General features: G+C 44.1%; 1 protein-coding gene across 1 annotated transcript; it reads right to left on the bottom strand.

The window, feature by feature from the left end:
* LOC110259514 lies at positions 3,717-5,338 on the bottom strand. The gene is made up of 3 exons (XM_021084913.1): positions 4,352-5,338; positions 3,928-4,010; positions 3,717-3,791 (listed from the first exon to the last, which is right to left on the bottom strand). The coding sequence occupies exons 1-3, from the start codon at positions 4,941-4,943 to the stop codon at positions 3,717-3,719; spliced, it is 750 nt and encodes a 249-aa protein (XP_020940572.1). The 5' UTR covers positions 4,944-5,338.

Genomic DNA, 16,556 nt, shown 5'->3' with positions numbered 1-16,556 from the left:
TTCTATTCTGAGGCGAATAGTCAGAACAGATCCTTTCTTTCTCCCAGAGCCTCCATAGTACACTATTCCCCAAGACATACCATTTACCCACTTTTGAATATTTTCTTGTTTTCCTTTTTCAGTGAAACTTATTTTTAAGTAATCTAGGTCTAACGAATGACAGCTTATTTGCTTATTTCGTACATCTTTTTGTACCCGCTGTTGCCAATCTTTCCATCTCCCATGGCCATAATTAAATTGATTATAACTGGTAGGATTGTTAACAAAAGAGTAACTTACTCTGTCTTGCTGAGAGACTGGCCATTTCCAATTCCCATCATTAGAAGTTACGCAGCTCCATTGCTTGCAAAAGAAATCCTGAGGATTTCCACAATATTCTTCATTATTTGGGGGTCCTGGGCAAACGTAAAACCCGTAAGCACGGAGTACATCGGGGGTGTGGCCTGGTCATTGAGACCAGGGATTACTGATCGAAGGCAGACATATAATTCAGGCCACCAGGTCCCCAAGGGAGCCTCCCTTGAGTGCTGTTAATATTAATACCTGTACCGGAGTCAGTAAGTAACCAGGTGAGAGATAAGGGTTTATGGGAGTTCGGGCTGTCCACAAGGCGTTTACCATTAACTTGAGGAGTTATTGACAGAGTAAGGAACCACGCGATGGAGGCGAAGCTTAAGGGGATTTTCAGTCTTTTCGGCTTTCCACCCCGAATCGGGAGGTGGCGCCGGCTTAACGTGGGATGCATGGATCCAGGTGGGGATTCCTTCGACTTTCACAGCCGTTGGTGTGGTCAAAAGTACGAGATAAGGTCCCTTCCACCGAGTCTTGAGGTTTCCTGCACGGTGGCGTCTAACATAGACTGAATCTCCAACTTGGAAGCGATGTGGAACTTGCAAGTCTCCTCCTGAGTAGGCCTCCCGGAGCTGCTTCCACGCTCGCTGCCTCACCCACTCGAGCGCCTTGAGCCTAGAGAACAAAGGCTGGGAAAGCAGCACATCAGCACTATGTGCAAAGGCAATTTCTGCCAACGGGGGGGGGTCCCCCGTAGAGCAATTTATAGGGGGTCAGCCCAAACTGTCCAGGGGTGTTCCTCACCCTAAAAAGCACAAAGGGCAGGAGAGCTATCCAATCATTAATGCCAGTCTCTGTGGTCAATTTGGTAAGGGTCTCTTTAATGGTTCTATTCATCCTCTTTACCTGTCCTGAGCTTTGGGGTCTGTATGCACAATGCAGTTTCCAATCAATCCCCAATATCTTGGCCAGTCCCTGACTTACCTGGGCAACGAAAGCTGGACCATTGTCTGACCCTATTACCTTAGGTATTCCAAATCTTGGAAAAATTTCCTCCAGTATTTTCTTAGCCACCACGGTTGAAGTCTCTTTCTTAGTAGGATAAGCCTCTACCCATCCTGAAAAGGTGTCTTCCACCACATAGCTGCTTCCGTCAGTGAACCAGGTTAACACTTCTCCAGTCAGCGGTATGTCTGTAAGGTCCTTGCGGACCCCAGTCTCCTCAATCAATAGTTGATGGCAATCATGAGTCACTGGTTCATCAGTCTCTTCAGGCAGAAGAGTGGCAGGGTTGAGAGCGGCTGGTGGAGCGAACGTGACCCTCTCTGTGAGAAGCAGGCTTTGATAGTGGGTCATGCGGGCGTTGGTCATCCATCGGTCTGGGGGCTGCCGAACGATGTTCTCCAACGCATGGGGGGCTATTACAGTTATATTCTGTCCCAAAGTCAATTTGTCAGCGTCCTTGACCAGTATGGCCACAGCTGCGATAGCCTTCAGGCATATGGGCCAACCACTGGCTACAGGATCGAGCTTCTTTGACAGGTAGGCAACAGGTCTCCTCCATGGTCTTAGAGTTTGGGTTAAAACTCCCCGGGCTACTCCCTTACGCTCATCCACATAAAGGGTAAAGGGTTTAGTCACGTCAGGGAGGGCCAGAGCAGGTGCGCTCAGCAGGGCCTTTTTGATAGCATCAAATGCCTTCTGGTGCTCAGGAGCCCAGGAGAATTCCCCTTTTTCTTTGGTTAGTGGGTAGAGTGGGGCTGCTAAGGTCGCAAACCCCGGGATCCACAGTCTGCAAAATCCAGCTGTCCCCAAAAACTCTCTCACTTGTTTGGCTGTGGTTGGGGCCGGTATCTGGACTACAGTTCTCTTCCGTGCCTCCGTCAGCCATCGCTGCCCGCCCCGCAAACTGTACCCCAAGTATGTTATCTCTCTCCTGCAAATCTGGGCCTTCTTAGCGGAGGCTCTGTAGCCTAGGTCAGACAATTCCAGCAGTAGTGCCTTCGTACCTTCTAAGCAGTCCTGTTTGGTGGCTCCCGCCAGAAGCAGGTCATCCACGTACTGGAGGAGGGTCACCTGGGGGTGTTGGATCCTGAAGTTGGCCAGGTCTCTGTGTAGGGCTTCGTCAAAGATGGTCGGGGAGTTTTTGAACCCTTGGGGCAGTCGAGTCCAAGTGAGCTGCCCGGTTCTTCCCGCACCTGGATCTCTCCATTCGAAGGCAAAAAGTGGTTGGCTAGTGGGATGTAGTCTCAGGCAGAAGAAGGCATCCTTTAAGTCCAATACTGTATACCAGCTCCGTTGGGGTGGGAGAGCACACAAGAGGTTATAAGGGTTCGGGACTGTTGGGTGTATATCCTGCACCCGTTTATTGACCTCTCTCAAGTCCTGTACTGGTCGATAGTCATTAGTCCCAGGCTTTTTAACCGGTAGCAGGGGAGTATTCCAGGGAGATTGGACAGGAACTAGGATGCCCTGTTGGATTAATCTTTGAACATGCGGCCGAATTTCTTCTCGAGCTTCTTTACTCAAGGGGTACTGTCTGACTGACACTGGTGCAGCACTGGCTTTCAGTTGAATAACCTGTGGGGGAACTTGCTTTGCCAAACCCATCCCTGCGGTTTCTGCCCAGGCTTGGGGAAACTGTTCCAACCAGAATTGTATATTTTGATCAGGCTTTACTAGGGGAGAATATAGTCGATATTCGTCATCTAATTGGAGGGTCAACACAGTGATAGGTTTGTTATTTGCAGACACTTCTGGTTTCCCTTGTTCAAAAGAAATTTGTGCTCCCATCTTGGTCAGTAAGTCTCTACCTAAGAGGGGTGCTGGGCACTCAGGTATGACCAGAAACGAGTGGGTTACCCGTCCCACTCCCAAGTCAACTGTTCTTCGGGTAGTCCATGGATATTGTTGTTGCCCTGTGGCACCCATCACCCAGGATTTTTTATCTTTTAGTTTTCCTAATGGCTGTAGTAGCACTGAATGTTTCGCTCCGGTATCAACCAGAAACTCAACTGGTTGCCCCTCCACCTTTAAAGTTACCCTGGGCTCGGGGAGGGGGTCCGAACCCCGTCTTCCCTAGTCTTTATCTTCTTCCAGAGCTAAGACCTTCAGTCCTTTGTTTCCCTTCTTGGGGCAGTCCCTTGCCCAGTGTCCTTTTTCTTTACAATATGCACATTGGTCCTTGTCGAGTGGGGTCCTATTGCCCAGGTTCCCTGACTGTCTAGGGCCTGACCTAATTTTCCTAAAATCTCTCTCTCTTTCCCTATTGCTTTTCCCTTCAACCACTGCAGCCAAGATCTTAGTCAAATTCTTCTCTTGCCGTTTATTACGTCTTTCCTCCCTTTCCTCTCTTTCTCTCTCTTTTCTTTGTTCCCTTTCTTCTTCTGTCTCCCTTTTGTAATACACTTTTTTTGCCTCCTTCACTAGATCACGTAACTCAGCCTCCTGTAACCCTTCCAGTCTCTGAAGCTTCTTTCTGATATCCAGGGCTGACTGTCCTATGAAGGCCAGAGCCATTGAGGCTTTCTGAGCCTCCGAGGTAGGATCAAAAGGGGTGAACCGCCTGAAGGCTTCCATGAGCCTCTCAAGAAAAACTGAGGGAGGTTCATTCGGTCCCTGCATCACCTCTCTTACCTTAGCCAAGTTAGTGGGCCGTCTTGAGGCGCCCCGGAGACCCGCCACCAGAGCCTGGCGATAGATTTTCAAGCTCTCCCTACCTTCAGCCGTGTTGTAGTCCCAACCGGGGCGAGTCAAGGGAAATCCCATGTCAATCTCATTTTGCAACTGCGTGGGTCGCCCGTCGGCCCCAGGAACATTTTTTCTAGCCTCTAACAGAATTCTCTCTCGCTCCTCGGTTGTGAAGAGTGTCTGCAGCAGCTGTTGACAATCATCCCAAGTAGGCTGGTGAGAGAACATAAGGGACTCCACCAACCCCGTGAGGCGTTGGGGATCCTCCGAGAAAGGGGGATGGTTAGTTTTCCAATTATAGAGATCTGCAGAAGAAAAGGGCCAATACTGGAGGGGCTGCAATTGGCCCCCCGGTATGGGAGGGCCGTACGTGCGCAGCGGTAATGTCGCGATCTCGTCTGTCCGCTCCGGGGTGGCGCCCCTCCGGCTCCGAGTCCCTGCAGCAGGTCCCTCCACCGCCGGAGCTCCAGGAGGGCAGAGGGTCCCCTCGCAGCACCCTGTGCCGGATAAGGGGGTGGGGGAACAGATTGGGGTTCCGGCCAAGCCGGCGGCTCCTCAATCTCGGGGTAGATATGAGGAGAGGGCTTGACTTTTTTAGCCGAGTGTTTGTTTTTCTCTCCAAGAGCCAGAATTCGGGGACCTGGCTTTCTTGGCTTATTCAGCCAAGGTTTAACCCATGGCGGAGGATCCTCTGCCAAATCTTGCCACGTAAGGATATAGGGCTCCTGATCGGGATGAGAGCCGGGTCCAGTCTGAAAAATAATTGCTTTAACAGCCAGGATAATCTCAGAATTAAAGGTCCCCTCTGATGGCCATCCAACATCGAATGTCGGCCATTCAGAGACACAGAAAGTCTGCCAAGGTCCCTTCTTAACCTGAACTGACAAATTATGAGCCCTGGATTTAACTTCAGTCCAATGGTCGAGAGTCAAACTAAGAGGGGTCGTCACCGTCTGTCCCATATTAAAACTGTAGACAAGGACGCACAAGACAAAGACACACAAAACAGAAACCAACAGATCCAGACACACGCGACCCGTCCGCGTCTTCCACAAGCAGGCAAAAGAGTCGGACGGCCGCGGAGGGGGAAGCTTTCGCTTCAACAACAGAACTCGGTCCTCTGACCGACAGAAGGAGACCACCAGGCGTCCCTGGCTCTCCCCACCTCCCGGGGCGTCCCCAGGGTGGCAGCCTGTGATCCTCCTAGCACGTCTGCTGATCACAGTCCCCCAGTCCTTATGGTCTGAGAGGACAGCTGCAAACCGAAAGCGCGCATCACCGAAAACAGACACTCAGAACAGAGACGCCAGCCGACACACACACTCACACGTTCCAAAGGGGATCCCTTTACCTCCAAGTCGGTTCTCGGGTGTGAGGGGTAGTCGCGGGTTTCCCGGCCAACGCACCAAACTGAAAGGCCAGTCGAGTTAAAATCCCTCTCGTCCTGACTCGGAAGAGGCGACACCCCAAATCACTCACGAGAAGCGGTCTTGATGCAAACAGCAAGAGGATTTTTATTCCGAGCGCGCTGGGGCCCACAGTCGTACGCCACGCAGGGGTAGAGGACTGCGGCCCCGAGTGTGGAGTCGGGACAGCTTTTATGGGGTTCACAACAAAGCCCGCGCTTTTACAAACTAATCATTTTTAAAATATCGCAAACCAGTCAATTCAAAACTTCGAGAGCCCGCGCTTTGTGGACCAATTAATTTTAAGTTGTTCTGGAGTTACATGTTTGTGCCTGTCTCTGGGTGGGGGAGACATATTGTCACCAAGATATATTTATCAGGATTTTCAACATTTTGTGGCACGCCCGATCTTACTGGGGTCCGTTAGGCAATTGACTTCTCCTCTTTTTATCTTATGCAAGCAGGTTTACAGAAGCCAAACAAGCAGTTAGGAGCAGTTTCAAGAAGTTTCAAGCATAGAGGCACATACTCAGGGGCCTGTTTTTCCCCTTCCACAAAGTTTTGTACAGAGCAGAAAGCAAGCCCTAAAACAGCAAAAAATATGATCTTTTACCTATAGGGAACAGGGTCTGGAATTCGAGGGCATTTAGAGCTTCTTATTAACTTCCTGGGTTCTGGGAGAGTCAGGTTGCATTTTCATCCTTTCAGGTCCAAGCAATTCTCAGACACTACCAGATGGATGTCCTACAAATTTAACTCAATTCTGATGCTATCTACCTGAAGATAGCATCAGATCCCACGGGGGTTAAAAGGGCTCAGTCCTACCAGACTGCCCATCCCCTCCCACTTCTGATGCCAATCACAACTCTAGGTGGTAACTTGTGCTTCTGATCCACCAGTTATAGATCGGAAGACCTATGTAGAACTTCCTTGGGTATGAGTAATTTGCTAGAGAGCCTCACAGAAATCACAGAAATAATTTACTTACTAGACTGTTGGTTTATTACAAAAGGATATAACTGAAGAATAGCCAGGTAGAAGAGAAGCACAGGACAAGGTATGTGGGAAGGCATACCTGCCATGCCCTCTGCAGATATGCTAGGCTCCCACATCTCCCCGTGGTCCCCAGCCAGGAAGCCCTCTGAACACTGTCCTTTGGATTTTATGGAGGCTTCATTACATAATCACTAGCCATTCACTGGTGATTGAACTCAATCTCCAGCCCCTCTCTGTTCCCTGGTGTCTGGTCTGGAATAGAGCTGTTGGTTTCCCTGGCAACCAGCACAGTCCCCGCAAGTCACCTCATTAACATAACAAAAGATACCTTTACTACTCTCTTCAGGGGAAAACTCCGAAGGTTTTAGGTGCTCAGTGCCAGAAACCTGGAGGAAGACCAAATACATATATCTCTTACTATAAATCTCAGTATCACGTATCTGACTCCACTTACCTCCCAAAGTTTAAAAAAAAAAAACAAAAAAAAACCAGCAACAACAATGTGAGAGTGAGAAAGAGACTGCTCAGTTATTACCTAACTCCTAAATTCCAGGCTTGATAAAGTCTACAAGGACTGTCATTTATATTATCTCCCTGGCTCCTCAAGATTCTTCAGGGAAAGATAGATTAGCTGGTTTTAGTTGATTAGTTGGCTCTTAGTCCAATGTTCTTTCCACTTTACCAAACTGGCTCATAAAGAATGACAAATATAACACTGCTTAGAAAATACCAAGGGCCAATTGCAGCAACATGGGTGCAAGTGAAGAAAGTCAGAAAGAGAAAGACAAATACCATGTGATATCACTTACATGTGGAATCTAAAATATGGCACAGATGAACCTATCTACAAAACAGAAGCAGACTCACAAACATAGAGAACAGACTTGTGGTTTCCAAGGGGAAGGGGAGAGGGAGTGGGATGGACTGGGAGTTTGGGGTTAGTAGATGCAAACTATTATATTTAGAATGGATAAGCAATGAGGTCTTACTGTATAGCACAAGAAAATATATCCAGTCTCCTGGGATAGACCATGATGGAAAATAATATAAGAAAGAGAATATATATAAATGTATGACGTGGTCACTTTGCTGTACAGCAGAAATTGGCACAACATTATAAATCAAGAATACTTTAATTTTAAAAAGTAAAAATCTTTTAAAAAAAAAAAGAAAGAAAGAAAATACAAAAGGAAATGTAAATATAATGCTCTGTTATGTCTATTTCATCCATGAATCAGTAAGGCTTTTTTGTTTGCAAGCTGAACCAAGTTCCTTTACCCATGTGATGTGGTAAATAGAACACCAGCCTAGTAACCAGGAGAACTGCCCAAGTGTACCCCTTCCTATGGCAAAGGACTCTCTTAGGTCAGTTTCCTAAATGGAAATCAATTCAGTCATTCATGCATTCCTCTCCAAGCAACTACTTAACGTTTTAAAACTTGATTTTTCTTAACAGTCTCCCTATCCACTGACTCCGGCAGCCTTTTATGATATTTGCTTAAGGTAATACTGAACTCCCTTCCTAGGGTACCTTCCCTGAGCAGTGGAGGAGGGAAGGTACTGTTGTTGAGTGTGTTGGCTGGAGAAGAATCTAGGCTGAGAGGAAATGTAAAATAACCAAAAAACAGTGAAATGCAGACAAACAAAACCTGACTTTAAACACATTCAACAAAAATGTCTCATTCACTGAGAAGGTAAGAAGCTTATATTCTTGATTTAACATAAATATCCAAGGAACCATCTCCTTAATGTCAAATATGTCTGTTTTGAAGGCAAGCAAGACTGGGGAGAGCAAAATTCAAAACCGCAGCTACTCAAAATAGTATATTAATTTATTAGTCACATGAGAGGCACTAAATATATTTACTGCTTGTCTTAGATAAGTGTTTTCCACCACTGGAGATTGGGGAATGTACACAGAAAAGGATAAAATAAAATAAGCAGAGACTATTAATAGTATAAACTCCATGAAGTTCTCAAACAGAAGCTGCAGGAACATACTTTCTAAGACAGTATGTTTCACTAGAGAAAGTTAATATGAAAATCAAGTTGAATATCAGAGTTGTTGAAAAGGGCCCAATGTATAATGTTCTCCACTGATATCCTTGAAGATGTGTAATGTCAAGGCTGTCTTCAGTTATTTTGAGGATGGTTACCAGAAATCACTCCCTTTCTCTCTCCTCCTCTTTATCTTTACTTTTCCCCAACTATAGATCTTGTGAAATATGTTTCACAAGACAAGAAAATAAGGAAGATGTGTGACAGATAAGCATTCTCTCCTGGCCTCTCTTGACATAACTGAGTTGCATACACCACTATAAAAAGTCAAACCTAGTCACAAACTTTAAGTTTCTAAGTTGAATGCAGGCATCCCTTGTTAAGTCAAATCAAATCCATCCCTGAAAGCCTGCTGGTGATTTTTTTTTCTTATTTTTCATTACTTTAAATAGAAGCAACACAGTGTACTATATTTGCAACCCTCCCCAAAACCCCAAGCACTTTCCCCAGTTATCACAAAAACACTTTGTAACATCTATCTAACAATTCACTCTTTGTCTCATTATTTAATACTTACTGCACACCTTGGTGGGTATTGTTATATATAAGACCCAAGGTACTGTCTAGTTTCAGATATTATTATATTTCCCTTCTATAATGCAACAAACATGTACCCTAATATAAAGAGATGGTTAGGCAACAATGTGAAGATAGACAATGAATACAAATAACATTTGCAAGAGGAATTTAAAAGGCACAGTAGATTTAGAAACAGTTGCAGGGATTGATGGAAGAGTTGTATTGAGGTCTGAGGGCAAGAGGAGGCTGCTAGATGGGAGGAGAAGGCAAGCAAGAGAGAGAAAGAGCGAAGGTGTGAGGTTCACCTATGGCCAAATGCAAGGAACTGGCACACAGCCAGCTCCTTACTCTTGGCGCTTGAGATCCCAGGAGAGGTGGTTTGCCCCAGTGTCTGAAGCTTTAGATGCAATAACACGTGATCCCATGTAAGCTCTTACTGAGGCATGGTCCTCCCTAAGGCTATCAGGCTCACTACTCACAGATTTTGTTCCTCTCCTTAAAAGGACGTTTTATTTCATAATGTGGGGAAGAGAGAGGTGGTCTCAGAAATATAGTATTCCATGTATTTACATGTAGAGAAAAAAATGAATATTGGCAAAATCTTTCAACAAAGGTTAAAATCCAATGGGATGATGGATAATGTGCAGGTGTGGATAATCAAAAGTAGGTGGCTCTAAACTCTGGAGGAAAAGAGGAAACCCAGAGACTTCCACGAGCTTTCCAGGCTAGTGAAGAAAATAGACCATCAGGGAGTTCCCACTGTGACAAGGGGAAATGAATCCTACTAGTATCCATGAGGATGCAGGTTCAATCCCTGGCCTCAGTAGGTTAAGGATCCAGCATTGCCATGAGCTATGGTGTAGGCTGGCAGCTGTAGCTCTTTTTCGACCCTTAGCCTGGGAACTTCCCTATGCTGTGGGTGTGGCCCTAAAAAGCAAAAAGAAAAGAAAAGAAAATAGACCATCAGACCAGGAGGAACCAGGCAACCATCACACAAATGCTTTGTATTTGCAGTAAGATTTCTGCTTCCCCAAATGACGGTATCTTACTGGTCCCTTAAAAACAATACCATAATGTAAGTAGGTGTTATGGGCTGAATTGTGTGCCCCCCAAATTCATGTGTTGATATTATAACCCCTAGTACCTAAGAATGTGACCATATTTGGAAATAGGGTCTTTCAAGGAATAATTAATGTTAAATGAGGTCATTGGGGTAGACTTTACTACAGTAGGACTGGTATCCTTATAAGAAGAGGAGACTGGGATGCGGAAGGATGTGACTATGTGAGGACACAGAGGGCTGTGACCATATGAGGATGCAGTGATAAAGCAACCATCTTTAAACCTGTCAACACTTTTGTCCTGTACTTCTAGCCTCCAGAACTGTAAGAAAATAAATTTCTGTTGTTGGAACCACCCAGTCTATGGTGTTTCATTGTGGCAGCTCTAGAAAATGTACATAGTAGGGCAGTTACTATTCCATTTATTTGAAATATGAGAACATTATAGATTCAGAAAAATCAAAAAGATTTGTCCAAATTTATACATTCCAATGCAAAAAATCAGATGAGGATACCAGTCTCAGCTTCCAGCCTTGTGTCCTTTCCCCTACACCAGGATAATGGCACACCGCTGGCCTTGCAGCACCCCTACAAATCAAGTGTCTTGAGGAATGGGTTCTGCTTGTGTTTCCCAGGGTAGGGAAGTGTTAAGCCTCTTTTTTGCATTTCAGTGCTGTCTTTGCCTAGGGCGGGTTTACTTCTGGCATCAAGTGGACTCTCAACTTGTTTTTATAATTCAGTGGTGAAGTTGGAAAGAACCCCAAAATGACAGTGTAGAAGGTTGCCTGCTGCCTGTATACTCTAGCATTGTCAATATTGATTTTAGTTAGTGCCGCAATATCATTAAGTGAAATACAGTTGGCTTATATTTTTTAGGAAAAGGAAAATAGTGAGTAGAAAATTGCATTAGGAAAGCTATTTTTTTTTTCCCAGCACTCATGGCATATGAAGTTCCTGGGCCAGAGATGGAATATGAGCAGCAGCTGCACCTTATGTCACAACTGCAGCAACACGGGTTCTTAACACTCTGTGACAGGCCAGGGATCAAACCCTAGCTGCTTCAGAGACAATACCAGATCCTTAACCTACTGTGCCACAGTGCAAAGACCCTAGAAAGGCCATTTTAAAATTTCATTGTGTGGACAAAGCCCCACAGTTTTACATTCCATTCAGATTTGAGAGGGCGTGAAAGGTGGGGCCATATGCACCCTCTAGTCTTTTCTACCTTGAAATTCAATGATGGCAAGTCAGCAATAGAAAGTGCAATTGGAGTCACATCTATTTTACATACATCTATTTTATGTTTCCTATGTAAATGTCTGCTATGACCACCCACTGCCTAGAAGGTGAAGTTCAAAATTCCAAGTACCAAGTACTGGCATGGAAAGGCTCCCACAATCTTGCTCTCACTGACTTTTTCATTCTTATATCCTTACCTCCTCACCTCCTCATCTCTTCACCTATACACCACCATGCTCTTAGCAATTTTTGAATGCTCACATTTCTCTGAAGATTCCACCCTGGTCATTTGTGCCTTTGTTCATGTCCCCCCCTCTCCCTTCATCATACTATCTGTCTGCCAGGGGCCTATTTTTTTTTTTTTAATTCAACCTCTTGGTCATCTCTTCATCTTCTCAAAAATCTTTCCCCATCTAGCATAATCAACCACCATCTTGCTTATCCATACTTCTATTGTGTGGCTTATTCCTTCATCATAGGGATAACTGTTTGTTTATATACCTCGACCCACGACCTAACTCACATGATACCACTTCATGTGGACTGTGATGTTTAGGGAAAGGGGAACATGGCTTATTTATTTTTATATCCCCAACCCCAGCACAGAGCCTATGTCATTTTTTTTCCCATTACTTTCAGTTCCATCCATAATTGTTTTGAAAAGGAAAACCAATGGGATTTACAATTGTGGACCACTACACATAACATACAACAAAGCCACTCATTAACTGTCTGTTAACACGTCAAAACAATGGAAAACCAGCTAATCTAAGTGCCTCCTGGGATATCACTGCTTAGAGAGAAGCAGCAATTATCCTTGGTCAACTGGACCACAATAGGGAAAAGAAGCTCTTCTAGCCACTTCGAGAATTGAGAACGATGGTGAAGGCTGATCCTCTAGTTCAAGGAGAATTTTTTTTTTTTTTTTCTTTGGCCTCACCTAGGCATGCAGATGTTCCTAGGCCAGGAATCAAACCCATGCCATAGCAGCAACCTAAGCTGCAGAAGTGACTATGCAGGATCCTTAACCTGCTAGGCCACCAGAGAACACTCTTGAATGTACATTGTGTCAGATAGCTGAGAAAGAATAGATGTGAAATCTAAAATATAGACAACACAGTCTACTCTGCAATGTAAACAAATGCAGAACCCCTCATTTCTAAGTTAACCTCTAACCCCTTATCACTCCAATAATTATGCCAGAGATACCCAAGCCCTGAAGCAAGAATTCAGCTGGGGCCGGAAGTCAAGCCAGAGATCTGGTTCCATTTGAATTTATGAACCAAAAACGCAAAGGCTTTGTCCAGAGCATTTTTGACATAGTCTATAATGTGGTTCCTCAGCTTACTTTTGGCTTGTGTGACAGGAACTTAGGGAAGAGCCCACTGGTGTCTCAATCACAGATGGACACTGCGGAACGTGCCTGCATGACAACGAACTTCCTGCCAGGTTGGGATCCCCAGCACCAGAAACAGGCTCCCAGTGACTCACTGCTCTCCAACGGAGAGTGAGGATCCGCCCTGACAGCTGCACAGCTCTGACCCCAAGCCCTTCCATGTGAAAAGCACTAATCCAGCTGGTTGCTGCGTTTCTTTCACTGGGATTTGGTCTCCTCTGACTCTCTTGTCTAGTATTCTAGAAGGTACCAGAAGTGTAGTTGCCTCTGCCCTGTGAGGGAGACATTTTTGTAAAAATGTCAACTGAACATCTGATGGAACAACTAATTGAAGGCATTTTGGGCTATGTGTGAAAAGGCACCTGGAATGTGAAAGAGGCAGTCATCTGAGAAATTAGGAAAATTGACTACTTAAGTTACAAAAAGTTATTGCAGCCTGACGTGGTCTGTGGAGAGGAACATAATCCTGTCTAAACAGAGAAGAGATAACGAAATACTCACTAAATTCCCTTTCCTAACCACAGACAAAACATAAGCTTATCTGTATCTAATATAACTCAGCTCAAGAGTACACAGAGTGGCTACTTCATACTGCCTGGATTTAGCAGAGAACAGATCTTTGCTGCTTTGAGGAGACTGATTTTGATGGTAGTGATGTGTGTGCAAACTGACAATCCCAGAGAGCAAAGAGAATGCTTTTGATGCTTGTAATGGTGTGCCCAGATTCTGCCAAATGAGTCTGATCAGCTACTTTACACCTAGAAGACAGCTAGGCTGTACATGCTCTCTATTCCAATCCAGCAGCCTCCCTCTTTATGCTCTGAGCAGGGGGTTCTGCATTCTACCACTGCTACATATAAACAGTAGCTCTCCACCCAATTGCTGGTAATATTACATCAGAGCCAAGTCCGATATTACAGGAACACATGATGTGTGTGCCATAGTTATCATGACATGAACATGTCTGTTAAACCCAAGGGAGACTCTGTGTGTGTGTGTGTGTGTGTGTGTGTGTGTCCAAGTGGCCATTTGCAACAAGCAGAAGGTTTTGTTGTTGCAATGAGTGTCCTTAGACCAACAAAAGGCTCTGGAGGCAGACTAGCTGTGTGATCCTAGGCAAGTTAGCTAAGTTTTATAAGGTTTTGCTTCCTTAAACATGAAACAACAATACTATCCATTACAAAAATTGTGTCCATTTTAGAGATAATGTTCATAAAGTATCAAGAACTTAGGAGGAGCTCAATATATTAGATCAGTTTTTTATTATAATTATTAAGTTGGAAAGCTATTATTTCACACACTGGCTTTTTTTTTTAACCAAGTGTATCTTTCCATAAACATCATAAGGAAACCATTCCTGGCCTCAGGTTCTCTCTCTTTCCTTGAAGAATTCTCTGATCAGAGGCTCATGGGAATCTGAGGTGAAGAACAGAGGGGAGCTTGAAAGCAGTGGGTCCATGGACCATTTATTGGTCAATAATGGTTAATAACAGAAAGCTTTCCTCTGAAAATGACAAGCAAAGGATGAGTAGTAATACCTTTCCTTAAAAGGCAAAAGTAAACTCTCATTGATTTTAGATTTACATAAAACTCTGAAATAATGCCACTTGTAGGAGAGGGTGTTACTCATAAATGGTGTTCAACCTTTAGTCCATACAAGCTCATCATTAAAGAAAGAAAGTTCTAGACTTCATTCTCTCAATAATCATGAGAAAACAAGCACAGAATTCAAAATCCACATAACATATCAGATCTACACAGATCGTGTCTACACAGATTCCTTTAATTGAATGGGCATTGCTCCCCAGTGAAGCTCCCTCCTTTATATGATCACGGCCACAGTATAAGAACCATCCTTGTCAGGTCTCATGATTGTTACTACTACTGACCTCCCCTTGAATTTACCCCAACTGCACCCTTACAAGCCTGCTTACCAATAGCTGGGTCTGAACTCAGAGTCCATCCTCCTCAACACAAAGACCTGGTCATCCAAATGATGCCTTATCATAACCCACAGAAGCTTCAATGAAAACAAAAGCCAACTACCCTCATAAGAACACATATGGGTTGATGCTGATCCCAAAACCAAGGGTTGGTTCTATTTCTGGTAAACTCAATTGAAGATTTTCATGGGTTGCATATTTGAACAGGCAGATGATTACCTAAAGGACAATCCAGAAACACTTCATGTCACTTTACAGACCAAAATGCTGTTTATTAATGTGTCATTTAAAAAATCAGGAATAAGAGCTTAAGTTTAGAAAAATACTAACTCCTCATATGTTATGTACATCATCTCTCTCTCTCTCTTTTTTTTTTTTTTTTTTTTTTTTTTGTATTTTTAGGGCTGCACCCATGGCATGTGGAAGCTCCCAGGCTAGGGACTGAATAGGAACTACATCTGCTGGCCTACACCAGAGCCACGGCAACACAGGATCCAAGCTACATCTGCGACCTATACCACAGCTCACGGCAACGCCAGTTCCTTAACCTACTGAGCAAGGCCGGGGATCAAACCCACATCCTCATGGTTCCTAGCTGGTTTCGTTAACCATTGAGCCACGAAGGGAACTCCATCATCTCTTAATTTTACACAATTCCTGTAAGGTGGTTGGTATTACTGCCATTTTTGGCATAAGGAAGAAAAACCTTATAAAAGTTAGGTAACTTGCCTAATATGAGCAGCAGATACAAATACAACCTATAAATTCCCAGTGCTTGTTTCCATTTTTTTCTTAGAAGATCAAAGTTCCTCAGCTATTCCTGATTTATCTGATTTAATGGAGCTATTCAGAGATGTCCTTAAATTGAACTAGAAGATGTCCTTCCTTGGGCTCACTATTTACTGAGCACCAAATGTGCAGTTCTGAGAATGATTCTGCTAATTCCCTCTGGTGTAGACCCAGTACAGCAAAAGCAAATATTCAAGCCAAATACTTGGAAAAGTATCCCTATATTATATCATCAGTAAATCAAAGATACTTCTCTTATGGGACATTTAATGCAAAATTTTTGGAGAGTGAAGAAGTGTATTATTTATTTAGACTCAAATGTGATCTCCTATATCTGTTTCAATTATATTTTGCTTTTACTAATTTGTCTTAATTAACAATACTTACCATAGTACATCTCATGGTGTTAGGCTGTACACTTATTTTTTAAATTTTGTAGAAGTTAATTACACTGAGGCACATTCTCAGCAGAAAGAAAAGTAAAGCAGTCAACTGGGGCTCATTCTGGTGCTAATATTTTATTTGGCTCTTACTTGCCTTTAATGTTTCTTCGAGAAGAGCAGGAAAGGGCAGGGTTATGGCAGAAATTTAACACTACCCTGAGCAACTTAACTTCAGCATAGAACTCAATCTCCAGTTTAGAGGATTCATCTGATGGTGTTTTATGGGTAAATGGTGCCTTCCACAACAATCGTCATAAAATTAGAGGTAATTTCACATGTCAGAGTCCAGTTCAAGTTCTGAAGCCAGAAAGAACTGGGATTAGTTCCAGCCCTGCCATTTGCCCACCTTATATCTTCATGCAAGTTGCCAAGACCTTTTGGGCTCACTTTCCCAGTACTTAAAATAGAAAGGATAATTGTTCAATCTATGGTGCTGATTTGGAGATTAATATAGTATATATGTATTATTCAGGGTTCTCCAGAGAAATTGAACCAAGAGGATGTGTAGAGGTTAATAAGAGGGGACTTATTGTGGAAATTGGCTTCTGTGATTATGGAGGGTGAGATAGGCCACAATACACTCTCAGCAAGGTGGTGACCCAGGAAAGCTGGTGATATAATTCAGTCTAAGTCTGAAACCCTTGAAAACTAGGGGTTCAGAGAGTGTAACTCTTAGGTCAAGGTCAAAGGCCCAAGAGCTCCCATGTCTAAGGGCAGGAGGAGGT

Source organism: Sus scrofa, chromosome 1 (assembly GCF_000003025.6).
Source record: "Sus scrofa isolate TJ Tabasco breed Duroc chromosome 1, Sscrofa11.1, whole genome shotgun sequence".
NCBI classification, from domain to species: Eukaryota; Metazoa; Chordata; class Mammalia; order Artiodactyla; family Suidae; genus Sus; species Sus scrofa.
The sequence above is the reverse complement of the archived record's forward strand: the minus strand, read 5'-3'. Positions and strand labels throughout refer to the sequence as shown.